At 42.5% G+C, this 26880-nt stretch overlaps 1 protein-coding gene across 2 annotated transcripts in view; it reads left to right on the forward strand.

The window, feature by feature from the left end:
• The window catches only part of LOC143768390 (uncharacterized), a 38896-nt gene extending 12372 nt beyond the window's left edge, over window positions 1–26524 (forward strand). Inside the window, exons 1-4 of one of the 2 annotated variants that reach the window (XM_077257068.1) lie at window positions 21508–21636; window positions 23650–23963; window positions 24305–24458; window positions 26433–26524. In XM_077257068.1, the coding sequence (XP_077113183.1) occupies window positions 21573–21636; window positions 23650–23963; window positions 24305–24458; window positions 26433–26440 (540 nt within the window). In that variant the 5' untranslated portion in view covers window positions 21508–21572 and the 3' untranslated portion in view covers window positions 26441–26524. Of the gene's footprint in view, window positions 1–21507; window positions 21637–23649; window positions 23964–24304; window positions 24459–26432 lie in introns of those variants that run through there. The other variant, XM_077257067.1, reaches the window with a different exon arrangement.
• Window positions 26525–26880: the final 356 nt, after the last annotated feature.

Genomic DNA, 26880 nt, shown 5'->3' on the forward strand with positions numbered 1-26880 from the left:
AGGTACTGCTGCATCAATTGAAAGTGACAGGAGACAACATTTGTCCAGTATGGTTACTAACTATTTTTCATCCCTTATCGATGTTCTCCCTCAACCGTCATTCCCATTTGATTACTGGGCCTCCAAATTAGACACCTGGCCAGAATTGGCAGAATATGCATTGCAGGAGCTTGCTTGCCCGGCAGCAAGTGTCCTATCAGAAAGAGTATTCAGTGCTGCAGGTTCAATATTAACTGAAAAAAGGACTCGTCTGGCTACCCAAAATGTTGACGATCTAACATTCATTAAAATGAACCACAACTGGATTTCGAAATCTTTTGCCCCACCTTGCCCGGCCGACACCTAGCTTTCCTATGAAAGGCTCTTGCCTGTGAATTACTTTTCTAATGTCTAATTTGCTGCAGCTGATTGTACAGCATACGACATGTTTACACCTCCCTAAATGGCCAAACTCCCCACACGGGGCCGTGGTATCGCGACTTGGCGCAAGCACCCGTGAGACTGCTGTTTGTCTGAAGAGGTGGGTGTGCTCGCTTTTGGTTGACGGCATTGCTACTGGGTCCCTCATAGTACAATGTAGTGTCTCTGGCGGTGGTGGTGCGCACCCAACGTCAGACACACCGTTGTAACATGAGGGGCCCTGGGGCGGTCCCGCCGGCCTCTAGAGAGTTCCCCCCTACCCCAGCTCAAAATGTGCTCTACCACATGCAAAATTATGTCGCACAGCTCCACCAATCTTTAGTCTATTCGCTGACATCATTCAATGTCTGGCACTGACAATACACATTTGTAGACATCTATGATGCAACTTAAAGTAGTCTGTGTCTGTGTCCTATATTGGCACCATTAAATAGTTACTGCCAAATTACTATGTCAGAAACTCAGCAGATGAGCCCACCCCTGTACCTAAGTATGCCACCTTTTTTTTTGTTTTGGTTGTTTTGCGAGACATTAACGTCTATTTATATTTTGGGAGTACTGGGACAGACACTCCTTGCACTACTCCTCCACTCACCACCAAGCTGCCCGTGTATCCATGTAACCGCTGTAAAACTGCCATGAGCCTATTGTTTGTTATTTTAGGCCTTTGAAGCCTGTCTGCGGTCCCTCCTTCCACTAGTCCTCCACTGACCAGACCACTGCTGCCCGTGTACCCCTGGAACCAATTATAAAGTGCCTACAGCCAGCCCATTTTTTTATGTTAGGCCTTTGAAGCCTGTCTGCGGTCCCTCCTTCCACTAGTCCTCCACTGGCCAGACCACTGCTGCCCGTGTACCCCTGGAACCAATTATAAAGTGCCTACAGCCAGCCCATTTTTTTATGTTAGGCCTTTGAAGCCTGTCTGCGGTCCCTCCTTCCACTAGTCCTCCACTGGCCAGACCACTGCTGCCCGTGTACCCCTGGAACCAATTATAAAGTGCCTACAGCCAGCCCATTTTTTTATGTTAGGCCTTTGAAGCCTGTCTGCGGTCCCTCCTTCCACTAGTCCTCCACTGGCCAGACCACTGCTGCCCGTGTACCCCTGGAACCAATTATAAAGTGCCTACAGCCAGCCCATTTTTTTATGTTAGGCCTTTGAAGCCTGTCTGCGGTCCCTCCTTCCACTAGTCCTCCACTGACCAGACCACTGCTGCCCGTGTACCCCTGGAACCAATTATAAAGTGCCTACAGCCAGCCCATTTTTTTATGTTAGGCCTTTGAAGCCTGTCTGCGGTCCCTCCTTCCACTAGTCCTCCACTGGCCAGACCACTGCTGCCCGTGTACCCCTGGAACCAATTATAAAGTGCCTACAGCCAGCCCATTTTTTTATGTTAGGCCTTTGAAGCCTGTCTGCGGTCCCTCCTTCCACTAGTCCTCCACTGACCAGACCACTGCTGCCCGTGTACCCCTGGAACCAATTATAAAGTGCCTACAGCCAGCCCATTTTTTTATGTTAGGCCTTTGAAGCCTGTCTGCGGTCCCTCCTTCCACTAGTCCTCCACTGGCCAGACCACTGCTGCCCGTGTACCCCTGGAACCAATTATAAAGTGCCTACAGCCAGCCCATTTTTTTATGTTAGGCCTTTGAAGCCTGTCTGCGGTCCCTCCTTCCACTAGTCCTCCACTGGCCAGACCACTGCTGCCCGTGTACCCCTGGAACCAATTATAAAGTGCCTACAGCCAGCCCATTTTTTTATGTTAGGCCTTTGAAGCCTGTCTGCGGTCCCTCCTTCCACTAGTCCTCCACTGGCCAGACCACTGCTGCCCGTGTACCCCTGGAACCAATTATAAAGTGCCTACAGCCAGCCCATTTTTTTATGTTAGGCCTTTGAAGCCTGTCTGCGGTCCCTCCTTCCACTAGTCCTCCACTGGCCAGACCACTGCTGCCCGTGTACCCCTGGAACCAATTATAAAGTGCCTACAGCCAGCCCATTTTTTTATGTTAGGCCTTTGAAGCCTGTCTGCGGTCCCTCCTTCCACTAGTCCTCCACTGACCAGACCACTGCTGCCCGTGTACCCCTGGAACCAATTATAAAGTGCCTACAGCCAGCCCATTTTTTTATGTTAGGCCTTTGAAGCCTGTCTGCGGTCCCTCCTTCCACTAGTCCTCCACTGGCCAGACCACTGCTGCCCGTGTACCCCTGGAACCAATTATAAAGTGCCTACAGCCAGCCCATTTTTTTATGTTAGGCCTTTGAAGCCTGTCTGCGGTCCCTCCTTCCACTAGTCCTCCACTGACCAGACCACTGCTGCCCGTGTACCCCTGGAACCAATTATAAAGTGCCTACAGCCAGCCCATTTTTTTATGTTAGGCCTTTGAAGCCTGTCTGCGGTCCCTCCTTCCACTAGTCCTCCACTGGCCAGACCACTGCTGCCCGTGTACCCCTGGAACCAATTATAAAGTGCCTACAGCCAGCCCATTTTTTTATGTTAGGCCTTTGAAGCCTGTCTGCGGTCCCTCCTTCCACTAGTCCTCCACTGACCAGACCACTGCTGCCCGTGTACCCCTGGAACCAATTATAAAGTGCCTACAGCCAGCCCATTTTTTTATGTTAGGCCTTTGAAGCCTGTCTGCGGTCCCTCCTTCCACTAGTCCTCCACTGGCCAGACCACTGCTGCCCGTGTACCCCTGGAACCAATTATAAAGTGCCTACAGCCAGCCCATTTTTTTATGTTAGGCCTTTGAAGCCTGTCTGCGGTCCCTCCTTCCACTAGTCCTCCACTGGCCAGACCACTGCTGCCCGTGTACCCCTGGAACCAATTATAAAGTGCCTACAGCCAGCCCATTTTTTTATGTTAGGCCTTTGAAGCCTGTCTGCGGTCCCTCCTTCCACTAGTCCTCCACTGACCAGACCACTGCTGCCCGTGTACCCCTGGAACCAATTATAAAGTGCCTACAGCCAGCCCATTTTCTTATGTTAGGCCTTTGAAGCCTGTCTGCGGTCCCTACTTTAAATACTCCTCCACTCACCACCAAGCTGCCTGCCCGTCTATCCATGTAACCGCTGTAAAACTGCAATGAGCCTATTGTTTGTTATTTTAGGCCTTTGATAGCCTGTCTGCGGCCCCTACTTGCAATACTCCTCCACTGACCACAATGCTGCCTGGAGTGCCTGCCTGTGTATCCATGTAACCGATGTAAAACTGCCATGACTGCCTACTGTTTGTTATTTTAGGCCTTTGATAGCCTGTCTGCGGCCCCTACTTGCAATACTCCTCCACTGACCACAATGCTGCCTGGATTGCCTGCCTGTGTATCCATGTAACCGATGTAAAACTGCCATGACTGCCTACTGTTTGTTATTTTAGGCCTTTGATAGCCTGTCTGCGGCCCCTACTTGCAATACTCCTCCACTGACCACAATGCTGCCTGGATTGCCTGCCTGTGTATCCATGTAACCGATGTAAAACTGCCATGACTGCCTACTGTTTGTTATTTTAGGCCTTTGATAGCCTGTCTGCGGCCCCTACTTGCAATACTCCTCCACTGACCACAATGCTGCCTGGAGTGCCTGCCTGTGTATCCATGTAACCGATGTAAAACTGCCATGAGTGCCTACTGTTTGGTATTTTAGGCCTTTGATAGCCTGTCTGCAGCCCCTACTTGCAATACTCCTCCACTGACCACACCAATGCTGCCCGTGTACCCCTGGAACCTATTTAAAAGTTCATAGAGCCTAGTTATATATTTTATTTACTATTAATAAGGCCATGATGGACTACGCTGTACCACGCTACAAGCTAACCAGTCGACACTTCTTTTGCGAGAAAAGCCATCCCAACCCTCCACCAGCATGTAGAAGACCGCATTGTCCATGCACTCTGGCAATCTGTGAGTACAAAGGTGCACCTGACAACAGACGCATGGACCTGTAGGCATGGCCACGGAAGATTACGTGTCCATTACGGCGCAATGGGTTAATATGTTGGATGCATGGTCCACAGGGGACAGCCTACTAAGTCTGTCTGCAGTCCCTAATTCAAATTGTCCTCCACTGTCTAAATCGGAGCTTCCACCTTCTGGCTTTCGGCCTATAGTATCAGAAATTAAACTGCATTTGGCCTTCAACTTTGGTTAGGGCCTACTAACGGCTTCTGCCCCTCCCTGGTGTTGCCCTCAACTAAATAAAGCTGAGCTTCAACCTTCTGCTCCAAATTACCATTTTAAAAAATGCAATAGGCTTTTCCGGCCTACTAAAGGTGTCTGTCTGTGTGCCCCTGCCTGGTGTTGCCCTCAACTAAATAAAGCTGAGCTTCAACCTTCTGCTCCAAATTACCATTTTAAAAAATGCAATAGGCTTTTCCGGCCTACTAAAGGTGTCTGTCTGTGTGCCCCTGCCTGGTGTTGTCCTCAACTAAATAAAGCTGAGCTTCAACCTTCTGCTCCAAATTACCATTTTAAAAAATGCAATAGGCTTTTCCGGCCTACTAAAGGTGTCTGTCTGTGTGCCCCTGCCTGGTGTTGCCCTCAACTAAATAAAGCTGAGCTTCAACCTTCTGCTCCAAATTACCATTTTAAAAAATGCAATAGGCTTTTCCGGCCTACTAAAGGTGTCTGTCTGTGTGCCCCTGCCTGGTGTTGTCCTCAACTAAATAAAGCTGAGCTTCAACCTTCTGCTCCAAATTACCATTTTAAAAAATGCAATAGGCTTTTCCGGCCTACTAAAGGTGTCTGTCTGTGTGCCCCTGCCTGGTGTTGTCCTCAACTGAATAAAGCTGAGCTTCAACCTTCCGGCTCTCATTAAGTGGTTTTTAAAAAACAAAATGGTGGTTAGGGCCTACTAACGGCTTCTGCCCCTCCCTGGTGTTGCCCTCAACTAAATAAAGCTGAGCTTCAACCTTCTGCTCCAAATTACCATTTTAAAAAATGCAATAGGCTTTTCCGGCCTACTAAAGGTGTCTGTCTGTGTGCCCCTGCCTGGTGTTGTCCTCAACTGAATAAAGCTGAGCTTCAACCTTCCGGCTCTCATTAAGTGGTTTTTAAAAAACAAAATGGTGTTTAGGGCCTACTAACGGCTTCTGCCCCTCCCTGGTGTTGCCCTCAACTAAATAAAGCTGAGCTTCAACCTTCTGCTCCAAATTACCATTTTAAAAAATGCAATAGGCTTTTCCGGCCTACTAAAGGTGTCTGTCTGTGTGCCCCTGCCTGGTGTTGTCCTCAACTGAATAAAGCTGAGCTTCAACCTTCCGGCTCTCATTAAGTGGTTTTTAAAAAACAAAATGGTGGTTAGGGCCTACTAACGGCTTCTGCCCCTCCCTGGTGTTGCCCTCAACTAAATAAAGCTGAGCTTCAACCTTCTGCTCCAAATTACCATTTTAAAAAATGCAATAGGCTTTTCCGGCCTACTAAAGGTGTCTGTCTGTGTGCCCCTGCCTGGTGTTGTCCTCAACTGAATAAAGCTGAGCTTCAACCTTCCGGCTCTCATTAAGTGGTTTTTAAAAAACAAAATGGTGGTTAGGGCCTACTAACGGCTTCTGCCCCTCCCTGGTGTTGCCCTCAACTAAATAAAGCTGAGCTTCAACCTTCTGCTCCAAATTACCATTTTAAAAAATGCAATAGGCTTTTCCGGCCTACTAAAGGTGTATGTCTGTGTGCCCCTGCCTGGTGTTGTCCTCAACTGAATAAAGCTGAGCTTCAACCTTCCGGCTCTCATTAAGTGGTTTTTAAAAAACAAAATGGTGGTTAGGGCCTACTAACGGCTTCTGCCCCTCCCTGGTGTTGCCCTCAACTAAATAAAGCTGAGCTGCAACCTTCTGCTCCAAATTACGATTTTAAAAAATGCAATAGGCTTTTCCGGCCTACTAAAGGTGTCTGTCTGTGTGCCCCTGCCTGGTGTTGTCCTCAACTAAATAAAGCTGAGCTTCAACCTTCTGCTCCAAATTACCATTTTAAAAAATGCAATAGGCTTTTCCGGCCTACTAAAGGTGTCTGTCTGTGTGCCCCTGCCTGGTGTTGTCCTCAACTAAATAAAGCTGAGCTTCAACCTTCTGCTCCAAATTACCATTTTAAAAAATGCAATAGGCTTTTCCGGCCTACTAAAGGTGTCTGCCCCTCCCTGGTGTTGTCCTCAACTGAACAAAGCTGAGCTTCCACATTCTGGCTTTCGCCCTATACTATCAGATATTAAACTGCATTTGGCCTACTAGTGTGGTTAGGCCCTTGAAACAGTGTCTGCTGCTCTTGGGTTTGCTACTCCACTAAACAAAGCAATGCCGCCTGTTTAGTCCTGTTACCAATTTTGAACTGCATTTAGCCTACTTTATTCTTTGGCCCTATATCTGTTTCCTCCTCATCCTGCCCATTGCCCAGCCACTGCTAAATGAGTCTGCTGGTACATTGACCTAGACCACTACATTCCCCTTGTACTCTACACAGCCAGAATCTGACCCTGCTGAAAGTAAGGTTCCCCTTCCCGCATGTTATACCACCTTACACAGGGACAAAGAGGAAGGTGCAGATGAAAGTGCAGGTTCCTTCATCAGGTGGGGGGGCATACTCGTTGGCGACGTCACTGGCACAGGGCCCCTCAGAGTACGCAAAAGTGTCGCTGCTGGTGGGAGGCGCCCCCGCCATGCAAACACACCGCCGTACTTTGAGGGGCCCTGTGCCAGTGCCAATGCGAACGAGTGGGCCCCCCCCTGCTTGCTCAGGATCACAGCACTTGCAACGTTTAAATACTTACCTTTCCCTGCAACACCGCCGTGACGTAGTCCGCATTTCCTGGGCCCACGAAAAACTTGAGCCAGCCCTACTCCCCCCACAACTTTCCCCCAATTCCCTATGCCCAACTATTATTATACAGTTAATTAAGATTGGCAAGCTTCAGAAACAAGAATGGATGTTTTTGGCATTAAAATGGGCACTGTAGGTGTTTTCCTGGCCTCCACTCACTGCCGACTATGCTTCCCCATTGACTTGCATTGGGTTTCGTGTTTCGGTCGATCCCCGACTTTTAGCGATAATCGGCCGACTGCACTCGACTCGACTCTGGACAAAATCGGGTTTCCCAAAACCCTACTCGATCTTAAAAAAATGAAAGTCGCTCAACCCTACCTACTACATATTGCAATAGGATCTTGGAGATGGGAGTATCTCTTTAAGTGTACTGGGCTGAGCAAATCTTCATCCTCTGCCTCCCAGATTGCTTGCTGCCTATCATCAGCCTTTTTATCAGCCTGATATCACATATAAATAGAGCTATCAAACATGCTAAATATTCTTGTAGCAGGATACAAGGCTAGTTAAGTGCCTTGTCTCATTTATAGCACTTAGCACCTCATTTGCTTGTGAATTTAAACAGAGATTTCTCAGGAATGCTGCAACAGATAGAAGATGCAAAGGTGTATATGAATTTACATTTCAAAAGCCTGCATGCTCATGTATGTGGTTTGGGCAGAGGTAGGGTTGAATGTTATCACATAGAGATGAGCAGATCAATCAATGGAGGATGGAGTTCGAGTTTGAGAGAATTTAAACATTTTGAGATTGGATTTGCAGTTTACAAAAAATAAAAAATACTTGCCTGGCACCATTTTCCACACTGCTGAAGCTTCAGAGAGTGTGCTATATTGCAATTGTATGGATTATGATCAGTAGATAGGCATCAGATACAATATCAACGATTCCTAGTGGAGCACAGTTTGTACTTCAGAGTTATTTTCTATCTTTAATAATAACGAGTCCTCTCTCACTCTCTCTGGCCTGTAGAGTTTAAGCTTTTATAGTCAGTTGGGTCCTCTCTCTCTTAAAAAATTAAAGCTCTTATGGTTAGTAGGGCCCATACTTTTTCTCTCTGTCTTCTCTCTCCTTTCCCCACGTGTATTCTCTGATTAGTTATATGCTTTCCATTGAGATTCATGCATATTTATTTGGTACGGTTTGGTTTGTATTGGCTGGTTCTCTGAGTGCCCTGCCAAATTCAGGCAACACATATGAAGGAGACCCAACTTGGAGTCCAAACATTTCCAAAAATTAGGGGCAGATACCAGGAAACGTGGCATCAATTGATTCATAGTAGAAATTTGATAATGGCACAGCAGCAGTCAGCCATGGACCATGCATGAGGTATCAGGGTCTGGGCCATCATTTAAACCTTTGAATTTAAATTCAAATTTAAACTCAAATTAAGACAAGGTGGGTGAGGGACCAGTGTAAGCCTGTAGTGCTGGGAGCCTTGAAACCTTATGCAACAACTCAAACTGCTTTTTTGCTCAGCCACAATCAGATGGCACATATATCAGCTTGGTAGACCACTAATGTAAAAAAAAATTAAGGATAGTAACACAGATAGTTGGCTGATCAATTCACCCACAGTAGAGATTTGATAATGGCACAGCAGCAGTCAGCCATGGGCCATATATTTAAGTTTAAATTAAGATGAGGTGGGTGAGGGACTGGTGTAAGCCTGCTGTGCTGGGAACCCTGATACCTCATGCAACAGCTCAAACTGCTTTTCTCCTCAGCCACACTCAAAAGACACAAATATCAGCTTTGTACACTATTATTGTAGAAGCATTTAAGGATAGTAACACAGGTAGTTGACTGAAAGTAAGCGCAAGCCTGCCGGTCTGGGAGCGCTGTGCTACAGGCAACACACTTGAAGAAGATTCAACTTGGAATACAAAAAATTTCAAAAAATTATTGCTACACACATCTAAAGTGGCATCAATTTCCCCAGAGTAGAAATAGCTTAATGGGAATATGACACCCCTTCATTACAGGCAACCCACCAGATGGAGACCCAATTTGAAATCTCCACATTTCAAAAAATTATTACCACACACCACTAAAGTGGCATCAATGTCCCCAGAGTAGAAATAGTATAATGGGGCTCTGACACCCCTTACACTACAGGCAACTTACCAGATGGAGGCCCAACTTGGAGTCTTCACAATTACAAAACTGTTTGTAACATCATAAGCAATAGCAACAGCAGACACAGAAGCCATGACAAAGGTGTCACAGACTACAATAGAGGACACTAAAAACTACACCATTGACTAGTCTGCGACTTGTGTGCAAAAGTCATTGTAGATCTGTGACATGGTCATTTTGATGAAAGTTAGGTTGTCTACGCTTTGAGGAGATAGCCTGATGCGCTTATCCGTCAAGATACAACCAGCAGCACTGAAAACATGTTCTAAGAGAATGCTGTATGCCGTGCAGGCAATATCTCCAAGGCAAAACAGATGAGCTGCAGAGGTTGGAGAGTTGTGAAAAACAAGGACAATTGGGGTGCCACCTCTGAGGATTCTATTGTGTGTGATGTTAAGGTGGAGGAAGAGGAGGAGAGGCCACTTGATCCAGCGCTTGCCATCCACTGGAGCACATGTTCTTTCTGACCCTCATCTACAAGTCATACCACTGTGCAGCTGCCAAAGAAAGGGAGTCAAGTAGCCCATCCAGTAACAGATGTTGTTAGTTGTTTTTGGATGGGTCGAGTTGGTGTTTGCTCAGTGGAGCTTTCAGTAACACTACCACCTAACCCAAGGCACATATTGAACACCAAGCCTATTCCTCCTTCCAACACAACCTCATTTTTTCCCAGCCTTGTAGGATATACCCTTCCTCTCGTTTAATCAGCTGTTTTACAAATCTAGACCCAAAACCTGTCATTACCTGTCATTAAATTATCAGTATTTATTTGTTGAGATAATCTGTCTGAACCACACTATTATCAGAAAAGATTCAGATTCTGAAATGTAACCTGGTGTCTTGCTCTCAGTATAATAACAAGCAATTTAGATTCTGAAATGTGACCTGGTGTATGGCCCACACTATTAGCACAAACTATTTAGATTATGAAAATGCAGCCTGGTGTCTGGCCCACACAATTAGCACAAGTGATTTAGATGCTGGAAGGTTGATTTCACACAGGATCCTATCTATCTGAAATATTTAACTACTTGTAGCAGCAGCAGGAGCAGCCTCTCTGCACTTTTACATTGACAAAATGGAGTTGAAAAACAACATGACTACTTTTTATATGGAGAGGGACATATGACTTCAGCAGCCAATGACAGAAACGCTTGTGTGTGTTTTTTGTGGATGGTTTCTGTGCTCTGATTGGCTGATGGAATCTCCACACAGTAAGTTAAATTAAAAATAGAGTTTGCCGCTACTCTGACCTTTTCTCACCCCTCCCCTTATCAAACACTTCCTTCTCATCATACAGCACCACTATCCTAGCCAAAGTCCTAACAAATTCATTGGGACTTTTTAGCAAGTCATGATATTTCCAGTACTGGAAAAAACAGTAACGGAGATATCAGTGTCTGTGTGTTTAATACTTGTAGCATACGTGTGGCAACCATATGCCCTATCAGTATCACATGTACTGGTTCCGAGGAATCAACGGTACTTATCATGCAGTTCCCCAGTGCCAGGTGCTGAGGCAGCTCACATCACTGTCCCCTGCTCACATTACGAGCAGCGCTATCATGGAAGAATGTTGAGAGCTGTATTCAACTGTTAGCAATGAGAGAAGGCAGCTGCTGATGGGAAAATTTATCAGCCGCCGCCTGTGATATAAATAAATAATTTTTAAAAAATTGACGTAGTTTCACCTGTATTTTTAATAATGAGCCAGGCAAAACTACATTAAGACGCCTATCCATTGTTAATCCAATACTAGTAAAGGGTTAATAAAACACACACACTAGGAAAAAAGAATTTTAATATTCTTAATTTCACCATACTTACCATACTTCAGCGCTTGCAAAAACCACAAAATAATAAACCGCATACTCCCTGTCTGCCGTATTCCAATTAATAACGAGTGCCCCACGATGATCTCCCCTATAGAAATACAAACTTTTCAAAACTCCCGCCAAATAGTCTGAAGCAAGAGAAGGAATATGTTAGGGAACTACTGTATATGCCTGAGCAGCACACTTTCTTTTATAAAATCTCCCTTATTTCTATGAAATATCCTCACATTTTGTGCTATACATTCATAAAACAAGCTAAATAAACTATTGTGATGAATAAAAACATAAAATACCAACCTTACTGAATGTGACGTATTCACATACAATGAGCCTGAGAGATCTGTGCAGCTATATCCTCTCCCCTGAAGCTCTGAAATCCAACTGTGATATCAGGTTTCACAGACCTTCAAGAGACAGGAGACTACCTGGAGGGAGGGGCTTTCCTCACAATCTGGTGAGGAAGGAGAAATGAAAGTAAAAGAGAAGCGCCTGTCAGATCAGTTGTATGTGACGGAGGGTTAATAATTTAGGAAAGAATAGAGGTACAGAGAGATACATAAAGTGCATGTATACTAATGCCAGAAGCCTTGCCAACAAAATGGACGATTTAGAATTAATGTTGTTGGAGCATCATTATGACATGGTGGGTGTTAGGTTAGGGCTAGCGGAACGCACCAAATGAATATATGATTTTATTATGATAGATGCATTCGCAGCCCGGGGTCCACCGTGCCGGAGAACCTGCTGCTAGCAAATAGTGGAACTAAATGACGGTGTTAGCTAACTCTGTTACTTCACAGAGCAGCCGTGAACTCAAAGCACTGCGCCCTGTTAGACTCCACAGAGGCACAGGCTACTGCCTAAACAAGAGCAGTCAGTGGTCATGCATGCACACGAAACTCCTCACCGGAGGTGCCAGCATCCTAAGGGCTTATTTCGGCCTGGTCCCTGAATATCCAAGCATACAAACTCCTCGCCGGAGGTGCCAGCATTCTAGGGGCTTATTTCAGTCGGGTCCCTGAACACACTCATAAAAGACCACACTGGCGCAAAGTACATAAATAAAGAGCAATACTAGCACATGGCCGTGCGGCCATACGAGCCTTAAATAGTTGCAGCACGTTCAGGACCTTCCTGGAAGACCCATGAGAGGCTGCCACAGAGCGTGAGCACCTACAGGACCTTAGCTGCAGTGCCTCATCATGTGACCCTCGATCTCCACTGAGAGATCTTACACTGGGCATGCTCAGAACGAGAAAAGCAGGACTTAGTCCCAGAAGTGTCTGCTCGCCGCTGCCCAGCACTGACTTCAATGGCAGAAGCAGGAAAAGCAGCGGTAACTCTCTGTACAGAGCCAGACTGAGCAAGCCGCTGGGACCAACATCTCCGCTGAGCAGACTCCACTGTGGCAGGAGAAGAATGGGAGACCGCAGCGGAGATGGACCAAGATTCCCTCTGTGCAGAGACGGGAACTCGACCCCTAACAGTGGGGATATCTGAAACATGGCTGGATGAGAGCCATGACTGGGCTGTTAACTTGCAGGGCTATAGCCTGTTCAGAAATGACCATACAGATAAGCGAGGGGGTGGGGTGTGTCTATATGTGAAATCATCCTGAAAACCCATCCGGCGTGATAATATAGGTGAATTTAGTGAAAATGTAGAGTCCCTGTGGGTGGAGATAAGGGGAGGGGGGAAAATAATAAATTACTGATAGGGGTTTGTTATAAATCTCCAAAAATAATGGAAGCAATGGAGAATATCCTCGTAAAGCAAATAGATGAAGCTGTGACTCAAGGAGAAGTCATTATTATGGGGGACTTCAACTACCCTGAAATAGATTGGGGAACAGAAACCTGCAGTTCCAGCAAAGGTAATCGGTTTTTGACAACTATGAGAGACAACTACCTTTCACAACTGGTTCAGGACCCAACAAGGAGGGGGGGCACTGCTAGACCTAATATTAACCAACAGGCCAGACCGCATATCAAATATAAGGGTTGGGGGTCACTTGGGGAATAGTGATCACAAGATAATAAGTTTTCATGTATCCTTTAATAAGATGGGTAGTAGAGGGGTTACACGGACACTAATCTTCAGGAGGGTAAATTTCCAACGGATGAGAGAGGATCTGGGACGATATCCTGAGACACAAAAATACACAGAGAAAATGGGAGACATTTATTAGCATCCTGGATAGGACCTGTGCACAGTATATACCGTATGGGAATAAACATACTAGAAATAGGAGGAAACCAATATGTCTAAATAGAGCTGTAAGGGGCGCAATAAGGGACAAAAAGAAAGCATTTAGAGAATTAAAGAAAGTAGGTAGTGAGGAGGCATTAAATAAATACAAAAAATTAAATAAATTCTATGAAAAGCAAATCAAGGCAGCAAAGACTGAGACAGAGAGACTCATTGCCAGAGAGAGTAAAAATAATCCCAAAATATTCTTTAACTACATAAATAGTAAGAAACTAAAAAATGATAGTGTTGGCCCCCTTAAAAACAGTCTGGGTGAAATGGTGGATGAGGATGAGGAAAAAGCCAATATGCTAAATTACTTTTTTTCATCAGTATTTACAAAAGAAAATCCCATGGCAGACAATATGATCAGTGATAACAAAAATTCCCCATTAAGTGTCACCTGCTTAACCCAGCAGGAAGTACAGCGGCGTCTAAAAATCACTAAAATTGACAAATCTCCTGGCCCGGATGGGATACACCCCCGAGTACTGCAGGAATTAAGTACAGTCATTGATAGACCATTATTTTTAATCTTTAAAGACTCCAGAATAACAGGGTCTGTACCACAGGACTGGCGTATAGCAAATGTGGTGCCAATATTCAAAAAGGGGACAAAAACTGAACTCGGAAATTATAGGCCAGTAAGCTTAACCTCTACTGTGGGTAAAATCCTAGAGGGCATTCTAAGGGATGCTATACTGGAGTATCTGAAGAGGAATAACCTCATGACCCAGTATCAGCATGGGTTTACTAGGGATCGTTCAGGTCAGACTAATTTGATCAGCTTCTATGAAGAGGTAAATTCCGGACTGGACCAAGGGAACCCAGTAGGTGTAGTGTATATGGACTTTTCAAAAGTTTTTGATACGGTGCCACACAAAAGATTGTTACATAAAATGAGAATAATGGGGATAGGGGAAAATATGTGTAAGTGGATTGAGAGCTAGCTCAGGGATAGGAAACAAAGGGTGGTTATTAATGGAGCACACTCGGACTGGGTCGCGGTTAACAGTGGGGTACCACAGGGGTCAGTATTGGGCCCTCTTCTTTTGAACATATTTATTAATGACCTTGTAGGGGGCATTCAGAGTAGAATTTCAATATTTGCAGATGACACTAAACTCTGCAGGGTAATCAATACAGGGGAGGACAATTTTATATTACAGGATGATTTATGTAAACTAGAAGCTTGGGCTGATAAATGGCAAATGAGCTTTAATGGGGATAAATGTAAGGTCATGCACTTGGGTAGAAGTAATAAGATGTATAACTATGTGCTTAATTCTAAAACTCTGGGCAAAACTGTCAATGAAAAAGACCTGGGTGTATGGGTGGATGACAAACTCATATTCAGTGGCCAGTGTCAGGCAGCTGCTACAAAGGCAAATAAAATAATGGGATGCATTAAAAGAGGCATAGATGCTCATGAGGAGAACATAATTTTACCTCTATACAAGTCACTAGTTCGACCACACTTAGAATACTGTGCCCAGTTCTGGTCTCCGGTGTATAAGAAAGACATAGCTGAACTAGAGCGGTTGCAGAGAAGAGTGACCGAGGTTATTAGAGGACTGGGGGTTCTGCAATACCAAGATAGGTTATTACACTTGGGGCTATTTAGTTTGGAAAAACGAAGACTAAGGGGTGATCTTATTTTAATGTATAAATATATGAGGGGACAATACAAAGACCTTTCTGATGATCTTTTTAATCATAGACCTGAGGCAGGGACAAGGGGGCATCCTCTACGTCTGGAGGAAAAAAGGTTTAAGCATAACAACAGATGCGGATTCTTTACTGTAAGAGCAGTGAGACTATGGAACTCTCTGCCGTATGATGTTGTAATGAGTGATTCATTACTTAAGTTTAAGAGGGGACTGCATACCTTTCTGGAAAACTATAATGTTACAGGGTATATTCACTGGATTCCTTGATAAGGCGTTGATCCAGGGAACTAGTCTGATTGCCGTACGTGGAGTCAGGAAGGAATTTTTTTCCCCAAGGTGGAGCTTTTTTTGCCTTCCTCTGGATCAACATGTTAGGGCATGTTAGGTTAGACTATGGGTTGAACTAGATGGACTTAAAGTCTTGCTTCAACCTTAATAACTATGTAACTATGTATGTAACATGTATGTAGCATGTATTTAGCATGTAGTATGTATGTAGTATGTATGTTGTATGTAGTATGTATGTAGTATGTATGTACAATGTATGTAGCATGTATGTAGTATTTTTTTTTTCATTCAACACATTAGCCAGATGATGGGACTACTACTGTCCCATCATTTGCTAATGTGTCAATCACTGTCATTGTAGCAGGCATCGTCCGATGGGACTTGTGGTCCCATCGGACGATACCTGCACAGACACAAAGACCCCTCGGCTGCCCGCACAGAGCCCAGAGAGGCCCATACAGACCCCCGAGAGGCCCGCACAGACCTTCGGCAGGCCACACAGACCCCCGAGAGGCCTCACAGACCGCTGGCAGACCGCACAGATCCCAAGGCAGCTGGCACAGACTGCTGGTAGGCTGCACAGATCCCCCGGCAGCCGGCACAGACCCCCGGTAGCCGGCACAGACCCCCGGCAGGCATGCACAGACCCCCCACGGTCCTGCACAGACCCCGCCTGCACAGAGACACGCAGTCTCATCCCACGCACCGCCCACACTCCATTATAGTTCATTATTGCACTATGGGAACTTCCGATTCCGGTATCCGATATCGCAAAAATATCGGAACTGGGTATCGGAATTCCGATACAGCGAATATCGGCGATACCTGATATTTGCAGTATCGGAATGCTCAACACTATTTATTATCTAACCATAATAAAGTTTTTGTAGAACCTCATAACATTGCACATGAGATAAGAAAGTATTCGATCAAGTATGAAATCTTGAATATGAGACTAATAGGCTAGTAAGTAAATAAGAAACAAAATGTAGTACAGAGAGGAAAACATTAACCCTTCTATATCACCTATAATCTTATTTTTCTTGGTACAATGCCCAAACTCTTACCTTCTATGAAACTGTTAATATTCAAGACTGTAAACACTGATGCAAAAATTAAGTTATCTCTTTCTGGATAGTTAAAATAGTAGATCAACCAATTAGGTCATGTTCACACTTTGCGGGTGACCTCTGCAGGTTCTCCCGCAGCGGATTTGATAAATCTGCAGGGCAAAACCGCTGCGGTTATCCCTGCAGATTTATCGCGGTTTGTTCCGCGGTTTCCGCTGCGTGTTTCCGCCTATACTATTGATGCTGCATATGCAGCAATGTGCAGCATCAATAGTAATGTTAAAATAAAAAAAAGTTTATATACTCACCCTCTGACGTCCCGATCTCCTCGGCGCTGCACCCGGCGGTCCGGTTTCAAAGATGATGTGCGAGAAGGACCCTTCGTGACGTCACGGTCATGTGACCGCGACGTCACAGTCATGTGACCGCGATGTCACCGCAGGTCCTGTTCGCACAGCAACTCTGACCGGCCAGCCGCGTGCAGCGCTGAGAGGTGAGTGTAACATGATTTTTTATTTTAATTCTTTTTTTTACACAAATATGGTTCCCAGGGCCTGGAGGAGAGTCTCCTCTCCTCCACCCCGGGTACCACCCGCACATTATCCGCTTACTTCCCGCAACGTGGGCACAGCCCCATGCGGGAAGTAAGCGGTTCAATGCATTCCTATGGGTGCAGAATCGCAGCGATTCTGCACAAAGAAGTGACATGCTGCGGGTTGTAAATCACTGCGTTTCTGCACGGTTTTTCCCGCAGCATGTGCACAGCGGTTTGCGGTTACCATAGGGTTTACATGTAAATGTAAACACAATGGAAACTGCTGCGGACCCGCAGCATCAAAATTGCCTCGGATCCGCGGTAAAAACCGCAAAGTGTGAACATGGCCTTAGAGTTTATTTTCCCTTGTATTTGCGCATTATGAAATTAGAAATGTGTTTTTTTGTTAAGTTTGTATAACTCAAACATTTTTGGACAACCCGCCATAGTCTTACACTTGATTTCTATGCATTAGTGTTGATCTCTCCAATTGCAGCTGTTCCCTTTATACAAGTATAGACTTCTGTAATACAAGGAAGGCTATTCTGACAATTGTTAATGGAAACAAAAAGAAAATAACTGGAAAACTCTAGAGGCTTTATGTGCTTTTAGTTCTATTGTTTCTTATGCTTCTACAATAGTCCATTGATAATCTTAGAGAAGGCCTGGCTTTACTGTGAAAGATTCAAAGTCTCAAAATTTAGTACATGCATAAAATACATTTTACACACATACATACATTTTATTCTTCCCAGGATCTAGATTACAATACATGTGGTTACATGTATTGTAATCCAGATCCTGGGAAGAATAAAATGTAGTAATTCTTAATAGTACACTGTGCATAATACTGTAAGTAGACACCAAGAAAATAGTCACCAATGCATAATAAAATTTAAGAGGGACAATGTCTACTAAAAATAACCCATTCATGGCATTAAACATTACAGTCTGGTTGATACCCCATTTCCTATAATTAGAAATCAAGTAGGTTTTTTTCAGTGCAAGTTGGGGGTATGTTCTTATTTTAAAGCGTGAGGAGATCATCTGAGACCTGGAAAAGATGACATAATGGTCAGGTATGAAAACTGAGACCATCCAATAATAGCATGACAATAACAAAGTGCATCTTCACAATTATACCCAGAAATATCACATGACTATTATGCATTGCTTCCCGAAAATGTCCTTAAGCTTTTAGTGCTGTACTGTACTTATTGTTGAAAATTAAGACACTTCTGGGCTCAGAAGATCTTAGGCAAGGAGAATGTTACATTTTAAATATATTGTATATCAACTATTTATTTGTAATTTCTGACCAAAAAAATTATAAAACACTTTATCCAACTTCATATCCAAACTGTTTGTTGAAGCATTTTGAAAAATTTTTTGGAACTAAAAACAAGATTAATATGCTTTCCCATTATAAAAGGGTTGATAATTTTGAATTACAATGTAAATTTCTTCTGGTAGATTGATTAGTTTAAAGAAAAGAAAAAACAAAGATCTTTCAAGTGTTTAGATCAGCAACTCAATTCTTGCTTCCCTGGTCAAACAATCAGTCTGGTCCTCTGGCATGTTTGGTCTAGCATCCTGACCACCCCTGGTCCTTATTAGACCTGCGATGTCATGTCTTCACGTAAAGCGTAGTCAATAGGTTTCACGTGACTACAATGTGCCACAGAGCCTAGTAAGCATAAGACTGGACAAAGGACCAAGCAGTGAAGATTTAATTTCTCATCACAATTCAGGTGATAGTTTGACTAATGGCAACAGAGAAATATGAATATCTTTTGTGGATAAAAATAAAGGTTTTAACAGGACCAACCAACCATCTAAATTGTATAAGATTTCTGCACTATTCTATGTTGATAGAAGGATCAAATTGTTGGATTTGAACATGCCAATCCTTTGGGTTATAGGGTAGAAATACCACTGTCCATGCATCAGGCAGGTTACTCATCTCTCTTTTCTATGTCCAAGTGTGCATGTATATGAGACGGTTTGGAAAAAGAGCTGTTTGTCTGGCAGTTATGTAAAGTGTATGGCCAGCTATAGTTAAGACCAGTAATAGGCTTGAGTATTTGGCCCATAAAGCAAAAAGTATGTTCTTGACTGTATAATATTGGCTAGAGTCTACCACTATGTTCTACTGTTTACTTGTGGTTGTAGGATTATCTATAGATTTGCATTGCATCTGGGTCTCACTCACTGGCCAATCCAACGCTATTCTATTAACATATATAGATATACAACAAGTGGCGCTGCACACAATCCCAGATTTTTGCATCAAATAATAGGACAGTAACACTCTTTTTTTCCGATATAAAATAGTATATAAAAAGTGCGATGATTACCCCTTGGGTAGCACAGGTGATAAAATCTTTAATGCTGGCTTCTATTATCAATCAGTCAACAGAAACCAGCATTAAAGATTTTATTACCTGTGCTACCCAAGGGGTAATTTATGGCATAACATGCCCTTGCGGGAAATTATTTATAGGGCGGACTATATGCCCAATGAGCGTAAGGACTGGAGAACACTTGCGCAATATTAGCAATACATTTGGGTCATCTGCTATCCCAACATTTTTTAAGTTATCATGGGGATTCACTTAGAAGCATCAAAGTCACCGCAATCAAAATCGTAAAAATAAGCTGACGAAGGGGCAATTTCATTCATCAGATGTCTGGTGAAGAGAGCAGGTGGATCTTTGAAATTAATATTTTAATACCTAATGGTTTAAATAGTGAAATAGAATTGTTCGCTTTCAATAGATGATGCAGAGCTATTACTCGTCGCATGATATATAAGCGCCTACAGAACACACTGGACCATCCTTGAGAATCAGTGTATTCCAAAACACATAGGAATTTGGTGCCCTGTGCACTCTGCAGCCAGTCACATGAGTAATCACGTGACCGTGACGTCACGCAAGGTCCTGCAGCTGCTCTGCACCTTGCTGATTCTAATCAGGACATAGTGCCGTTACTGCCTGCACGCGGCAGCTTGGCACACTCTAAGAGGGGCGTCAGTCACCGGCCGGGACGGCGCCCCATTATCTAGAAATCATTTTGTTTTTCCCTACTCTGGAATATCTTCGGCGAATAAGCCACATGTTTCGGAATATGGAACTGCGCTTAATTTGCCTATCACAAGGACCTTTTTAGGTGGATCACTATCTCCAAGGTGCTATTTCATCATGCAAAGGTAATTGAATATTTAGTGTTTATACTCCATTCAGGTCCTCATGACCTTTTAATGCTTCTGGTTTGAAGTTTATAGACTCATCTTTATTGTTTGTTTATTATTTTAGACATTTATACACTCCGTTTTTTTAGCACAAATATAAATCGTTTTATATTCTATTAAAATAAACTAAATATGATGGGAGAAGAATAATTCTATAGTTTAAAAACATAATTTATTAGAAAAGTGATATCTGTCGTAAACTGAGATGTATCATTATGTGTCTAGTATCGGGATATTTATGAGGTCAGAGCACATACAGCATTGAAGATCAGCCAGGCAAAGGAAACAAATGGCAATGAAGATCAGTCAGGTATTAGAAGACCAGCTTATGTCATGGGTCATGCATAAAAGTTTCAGCAGCAAACTGAAGTCTAGTAACCTCATAACATTCTCTGAGTAATTTACATTTGATTCTATTAATGTGTAAACCTTTTTGAAAAAACTAACTCTGAACTATGCCTCAATCAGAAATGTGTTAATAGTCAATTGCATGTTCTCCATTTTTCAAAATGCACATTTCATGAATCCAGCCTCTAGAACATCTTTGTTTAATAGTAGTAAAAGACCAAAACCAACTTTTTTTAAAATAGCAGATGTTTTGGTATACTCAACAAATGTGTGGCTGAGAAAAACCGCAGGCAACCAGACATTTGAATTATTACATATTGGCTACTCAAATCAATAGTCTCTCATGTCTGTCTTATAGGAATGGGAACTAAAGTAAGGTATCTCTCTTTTAAGTCCTTATGCACTACTAGGGAATATAAATGGGTTACCATGATAAAAAAAAAACAATATATTTTTTGGTGTTGGAGTATGTAATATTTGGATGCAAAAATAATAAAAACCATGCAATATTCATTACTAACACACATAGAAAATAGAATTTATAAATTATGTAGAGGAAACCATCTGAAAATGATACAGTAAAGTAGTGTTATATGGAGTGTGGTTATAGATTACTAGAAAATAAAACCGCCACATAATCCTGATTTCCATGAATTTACAATTCAATACCTTATAACACTAAAGCAGTGTAGAAATATCTAATTATAGTCATATTTCTTTGTACATCCTGGACAGTATCATATATACACTCACGTCATCCTTCTCCTGAGGACATTTGTTCTTTTCAACAAAATAATTGTTGCAACCTCATGATCTCCTCTCCTACCTGGTCATGACTGTCTACAAATCAGAAAACCCTCTTTACAAGGGGAGGAACTGCAGAAGGACCATAAATACAGAACGAGTATGTTGTCATCCCAAGTGACTGGGTCTTCACTCCTGGGGAAGTGCACTGAGAAGCTTTCTGCAACCATGAAGTACCTCATCTTCCTAGCCCTAGTGGCTCTTGCACTCGCTGCTCCAACTAAAAAGCCTGGTGAGAATATTTTCACTTGTAGAATGTATGAATAGATGTTTTTTCTCATAGGATGATCTATTTACCATCAAATTGCTATCATGAGGACCTTGTTATGTCCATAGTGCCTCTAAGGAAGTGCGTGGAGGCCCCGATGTCCCTGTAGTATGGAACCATACTACTGCCACTACGAGGTTCTGAACAGACTTTGCTGGATGCCATATTGTAGTAGAACAATTTTATAAGGATAGTTGAAGAATCATGTTCCTTTATAACAGTGTTACTCAACTCCAGTCCTTGCTCAGGTGATAATTTCATCACCTGCTCAAGCATTAATTCCATCACCTATGCTAAGAAAATTCTGAAAACATGACTTGTTGGTGAGTCTTGAGGACTGGAGTTGAGAAACACTGCTCTATAGGATCTCAGCAAAACCGAGAAGTAGTACAGCCATATTCACAAGGCCTATAGTTTACTCTTGAACTAGTAATGTTGCAACCAATTAAATTAATCTTTAGAAACAAGGATATACCTAGTTTTACACTGAATTGCAACATAATTTACTGAGAGGTATTATGTTCTGATAGTGTTACTTAGGGTACCGTCACACATTGAAATTTCCATCGCTACGACGTTACGATTTGTGACGTTCTAGCGATATCGTTACGATATCGCTGTGTCTGACACGCTACTGCGATCAGACACCCTGCTGAGAATCGTACGTCGTAGCAGATCGCATGGAACTTTCTTTCGTCGCTTGATCACCCGCTGACATCGCTGGATCGTTGTGTGTGACAGCGATCCAGCGATGTCTTCGCTTGTAACCAGGGTAAACATTGGGTAACTAAGCGCAGGGCCGCGCTTAGTAACCCGATGTTTACCCTGGTTACAAGCGTAAACGTAAAAAAACAAACCGTACATACTCACCCGTCGGTGTCCTTCAGGTCCCTTGCCGTCTGCTTCCTGCTCTGAGTGCCGGCCGGAAAGTGAGAGCAGATCACAGCGGTGCTGCGCTCTGCTCTCACTGTACGGCTGCACTCAGAGCAGGAAGCAGACGGCAAGGGACCTGAAGGACACCGACGGGTGAGTATGTACTGTTTGTTTTTTTACGTTTACGCTGGTAACCAGGGTAAACATCGGGTTACTAAGCGCGGCCCTGCGCTTAGTTACCCGATGTTTACCCTGGTTACCCGGGGACTTCGGCATCGCTCCAGCGCCGTGATTGCAACGTGTGACCGCAGTCTACGACGCTGGAGCGATGATTATACGACGCTGCGACGTCACGAATCGTGCCGTCGCAGCGATGAAAATTTCAATGTGTGACGGTACCCTTATGTAGAAGTTCAAGGGGGGTTTCCAACTTTGTGGAAAATGTATTTGATTAGTTAAATGTATGTTTAGCTAAAAATCATTTTTCTAATTGATTTCCATTTAAAAATTGTCTTTCTTTGACTTCTTATCGCCTGTGTTTTGCACCTACAAATGCTGGATACAGGATGGGTCAACTGAGAATATCTCTGTGAGCTCATTCTGATGGTACAATGGGAGCACTTATGACTCTTTTATCGGCCTTTATTGAGTTCCTATCATTTGATGAATGACCACTGAAAACATCAAAGTTGAATGTGCAGTGTGTACTTGCAAAACAATGAAATATTTTTAATAAAACTGATCTTCAAAAAATATTTTTAGCTTCAAATACACACAATAAAGTAAAAAAAAGGTCTTAGATGAAGGTTGATCTGTTTCAAGCCCAGGTTTGTAAAGGGAGACATACAGAGCTAAAATATCGCCAGCATAGAGCGAGTTATCATGCAAAACTACAGAGCTGTTGCAATTCCGCATGGTGCCAAAACATTTGTGATGCAATTACCTTTATCTTACATTATTTTCTGCAGAAGTTAATTAGAACAAATGATTATGCAATTGTATGTTTTATATATTTAAATGTAAATTGTAAGTGTCTTTTCCACATTATCGTTGTACCGTTTCATCTATCACTGAAAAATATTTACATAACATTTTTTGTAACAGAAAAACTCCCTGGAGGTCCTAAACCTGCAAATCCACCACCCAATGGTACTATCTACCCATTTGACCATCTTAATGTAACAGGGCAACCCCCACATGTTAACTCTTCCAGCCCACCTCATCCAAAAGATTCAGAAGAGACAAATGAACATACATTTGACCATCACAATGTAACAGGATTTGGTAACTGTTCCAAACCTCCCCATTCACAAGAATTAGATGACAATGACCATCCAAGTCATCCTAAACATGCAGGAGGCCCAGCACCCACTGGCAAGCCACCAGCTAAGCCTGAATCACATGACAAACCTGCACAGGTAAGTTGAGTAATAATTGATCAATGAGGTTTATGATGGACGTGCAACATCTTTTTGTTAATTGCACCATTTTCTGGAAAAAGTTAGAGGTAAACAATGATGCCTTCATTACAGCTTTCAAGTAGACCAACATTCATGTGTGTTTATGTTGTAATTACTACATAGCAAAACAGATTTTCCATTTAGAAGTCTTAAAATGGGGGATCACAGCTCATATTGGAGCAGAAATTTCAGTCAAATTGGGTGTTTCTTAGCTTTGCAAAGAACATGAATGCCAAAGGGAATGTTCTATACCTAATTTGTGTGTGATATGTATTTATCTCTGCTAACATCTATTTCAGGCTCCTAAACCTACACCCAAACAACATGTGAATGGTGCTGAGACTCATCCTACAGGAGCTCCACCTGGAGATCACACATCTAAAAGTGGTGCAATCAAAGCAGCGCTCCCAGCTATTGTTGGTGGAGGCAAGCCGGGAGCACTTGAAGGCCAAAGTAAATTTTGATTATTCTTAATCTGGGACTTGCCAAATTTGAAATCTTTCTTCTTGTTTTTTTAATAGTGTATCAATGTTGTAAGATATTTGCCACATTTTTCATAGCATCAAATCCAAGTTATTGTGCAGACACTTTGCTTACATAATTAATTTTTGAAACATGTTGTTCATGGCTAAAAGTGTGAAGAAAAAAAATAGCTAACCCTTTCTGCTCCAAATAGCAAGGAAGTACAATAGCCAATCCTCTGCCCAGAGTTTGTAGATCCAGCTTCAGGAAAAAAATCGTCCAGCTTCCAGATCCAATTGCAAAAAAAATTGTTATTTTATTGTTAATCTATTAAAAATATACACATTGCATATAATAAAATAAATACCAGGATTAAGAATGTTTGGCATTCGAAATGCAAATGTTTCACAGAGGTCTCCCCTTTTATTAATTTCTTGCAAATTGTATATGTGCTTAATAGTGTTGAGCATTCCGATACCGCAAGTATCGGGTATCGGCTGATATTTGCGGTATCGGAATTCCGATATTGAGTTCCGATATTTTTGCGATATCGGGAATCGGGATCGGAATGCATATTCACGTGTAAAATACAGAATAAAAATAAAAAATAGGGATATACTCACCCTCTGACGCGCCCTGGTTGTAACCTCTGCAACCGGCAGCCTCCGTTCCTAAGAATGAGCGAGTGAAGGACCTGCGATGACGTCGCGGTCTTGTGATTAGTTGCGTAACCGCTCACGCGACCAATCACAAGCCGCGATGTCATCGAAGGTCCTTCACTCGCTCATTCTTAGGAACGGAGGCTGCCGGTTGCAGCGGTTACAACCAGGGCGCGTCAGAGGGTGAGTGTATCCCTATTTTTTATTTTTACTCTTTATTTTACACATGAATATGGATCCCAGGGCCTGAAGGAGAGTTTCCTCTCCTTCAGACCCTGGGAACCATCCAGGATCACTTCCGACATTTGTGTCCCATTGACTTGTATTGGTATCGGGTATCGGTATCGGCGATATCCGATATTTTTCGGATATCGGCCGATACAATCCGATACCGATACTTTCAAATATCGGAAGGTATCGCTCACCACTAGTGCTTAATGAATTAACAATAAAATTACTAATTTATCTGCAGTTGGATCTGGAATTTGTGGTTTAGGACTGCTCTCTAAATGCAGGTTTTGAGAGTAAAGTTGTAGGTATTGAAAGGAGTATCTTAAAATCCCCACCAGCTTCTGTATACAGTAGATCCTTGCAGCGATTAGGTGCCCTCTGCCCACTTGACTTCTGCAGCCCATTGTAGATTGCTGTAGTCACGTGGGTAAATGGCATGAACTCATTGCACTACATTGGTTCTTATGTTAGCTTACCATCATTCCTCCCTTTTCACATTTTTTTTGTGTATTCTGGACCCCTAAATGTCTTAAGGTCACATTCACACTTTCAGTATTTTACATCAGTATTTGTAAGCCAAAACCAGGAGAGGAACAGTCAGAGGAAAAGTATAATATAAACATATCACCACTTCTGTATTTTTCACCTATTCCTGGTTTGGCTTACAAAATAGGCATAAAATGCAGTCATTAATATGACAGTAAGTATAAAATACATATAGTTAAAGAAGACTGAAACAAATAAATAAATATCTGTAAAAATACAAAATCATTAAAAAGTGATTCAATAATAAGGACACAACAAAGAATGTTAAAAAAATGCTTGATGTAGATTTATGCATGCAGAAATGAAAAAAAAAATCTATGTGATCCTAAAGTAGAGATCCTAAAATATTCAATTACATTAAATCTAATGGAGGAAATTTGTATTAAGATAGAATTATAAGGTTTATCACAGGATAATTATTCTTGTTGCAAAGTCAGAAATTTTCTAACTAGTTAAAGAATAATTTTAGTGACATTTTAGATGTCCAGACTTTTCTAACAATTCTACTGTATATCATTATGTTTTGCAGGAGGCTGAGAAGAACCACTTCAGCACTTCTGATGGTTTAAAATGTCTCCATAACTGGATTAGTAATTGTTAGCAAGGCAAGAAAAAAAAAAATAATATATATATATATATATATATATATATATATATATATATATATATATATAAAGTTTCCAAGAAGTTTTATTTTTTTTTAATGAAATTTGTATGAGGTTGAATAATTTTGTATTAATCTGAATAGAGAAATGAATTTAAAAGGCCGTACTGAAAAAATAAACAAACTATGGACAGGTATGCTATAGATTGGGAAAAAGATGTCATGTCTTTGTAACCTATACAATTCATTTAGAAAGGTAAATTTGAAAAGTAAATCCATCCACACCTTCACATCTTCTATCTGTTCCTGCATTCCTGAGTAATTAGAGTTTTATTCACATGAAAATGAGATAACATGGATACGTAAGCTACTG

This window comes from Ranitomeya variabilis, chromosome 4 (assembly GCF_051348905.1).
Source record: "Ranitomeya variabilis isolate aRanVar5 chromosome 4, aRanVar5.hap1, whole genome shotgun sequence".
NCBI classification, from domain to species: domain Eukaryota; kingdom Metazoa; phylum Chordata; class Amphibia; order Anura; family Dendrobatidae; genus Ranitomeya; species Ranitomeya variabilis.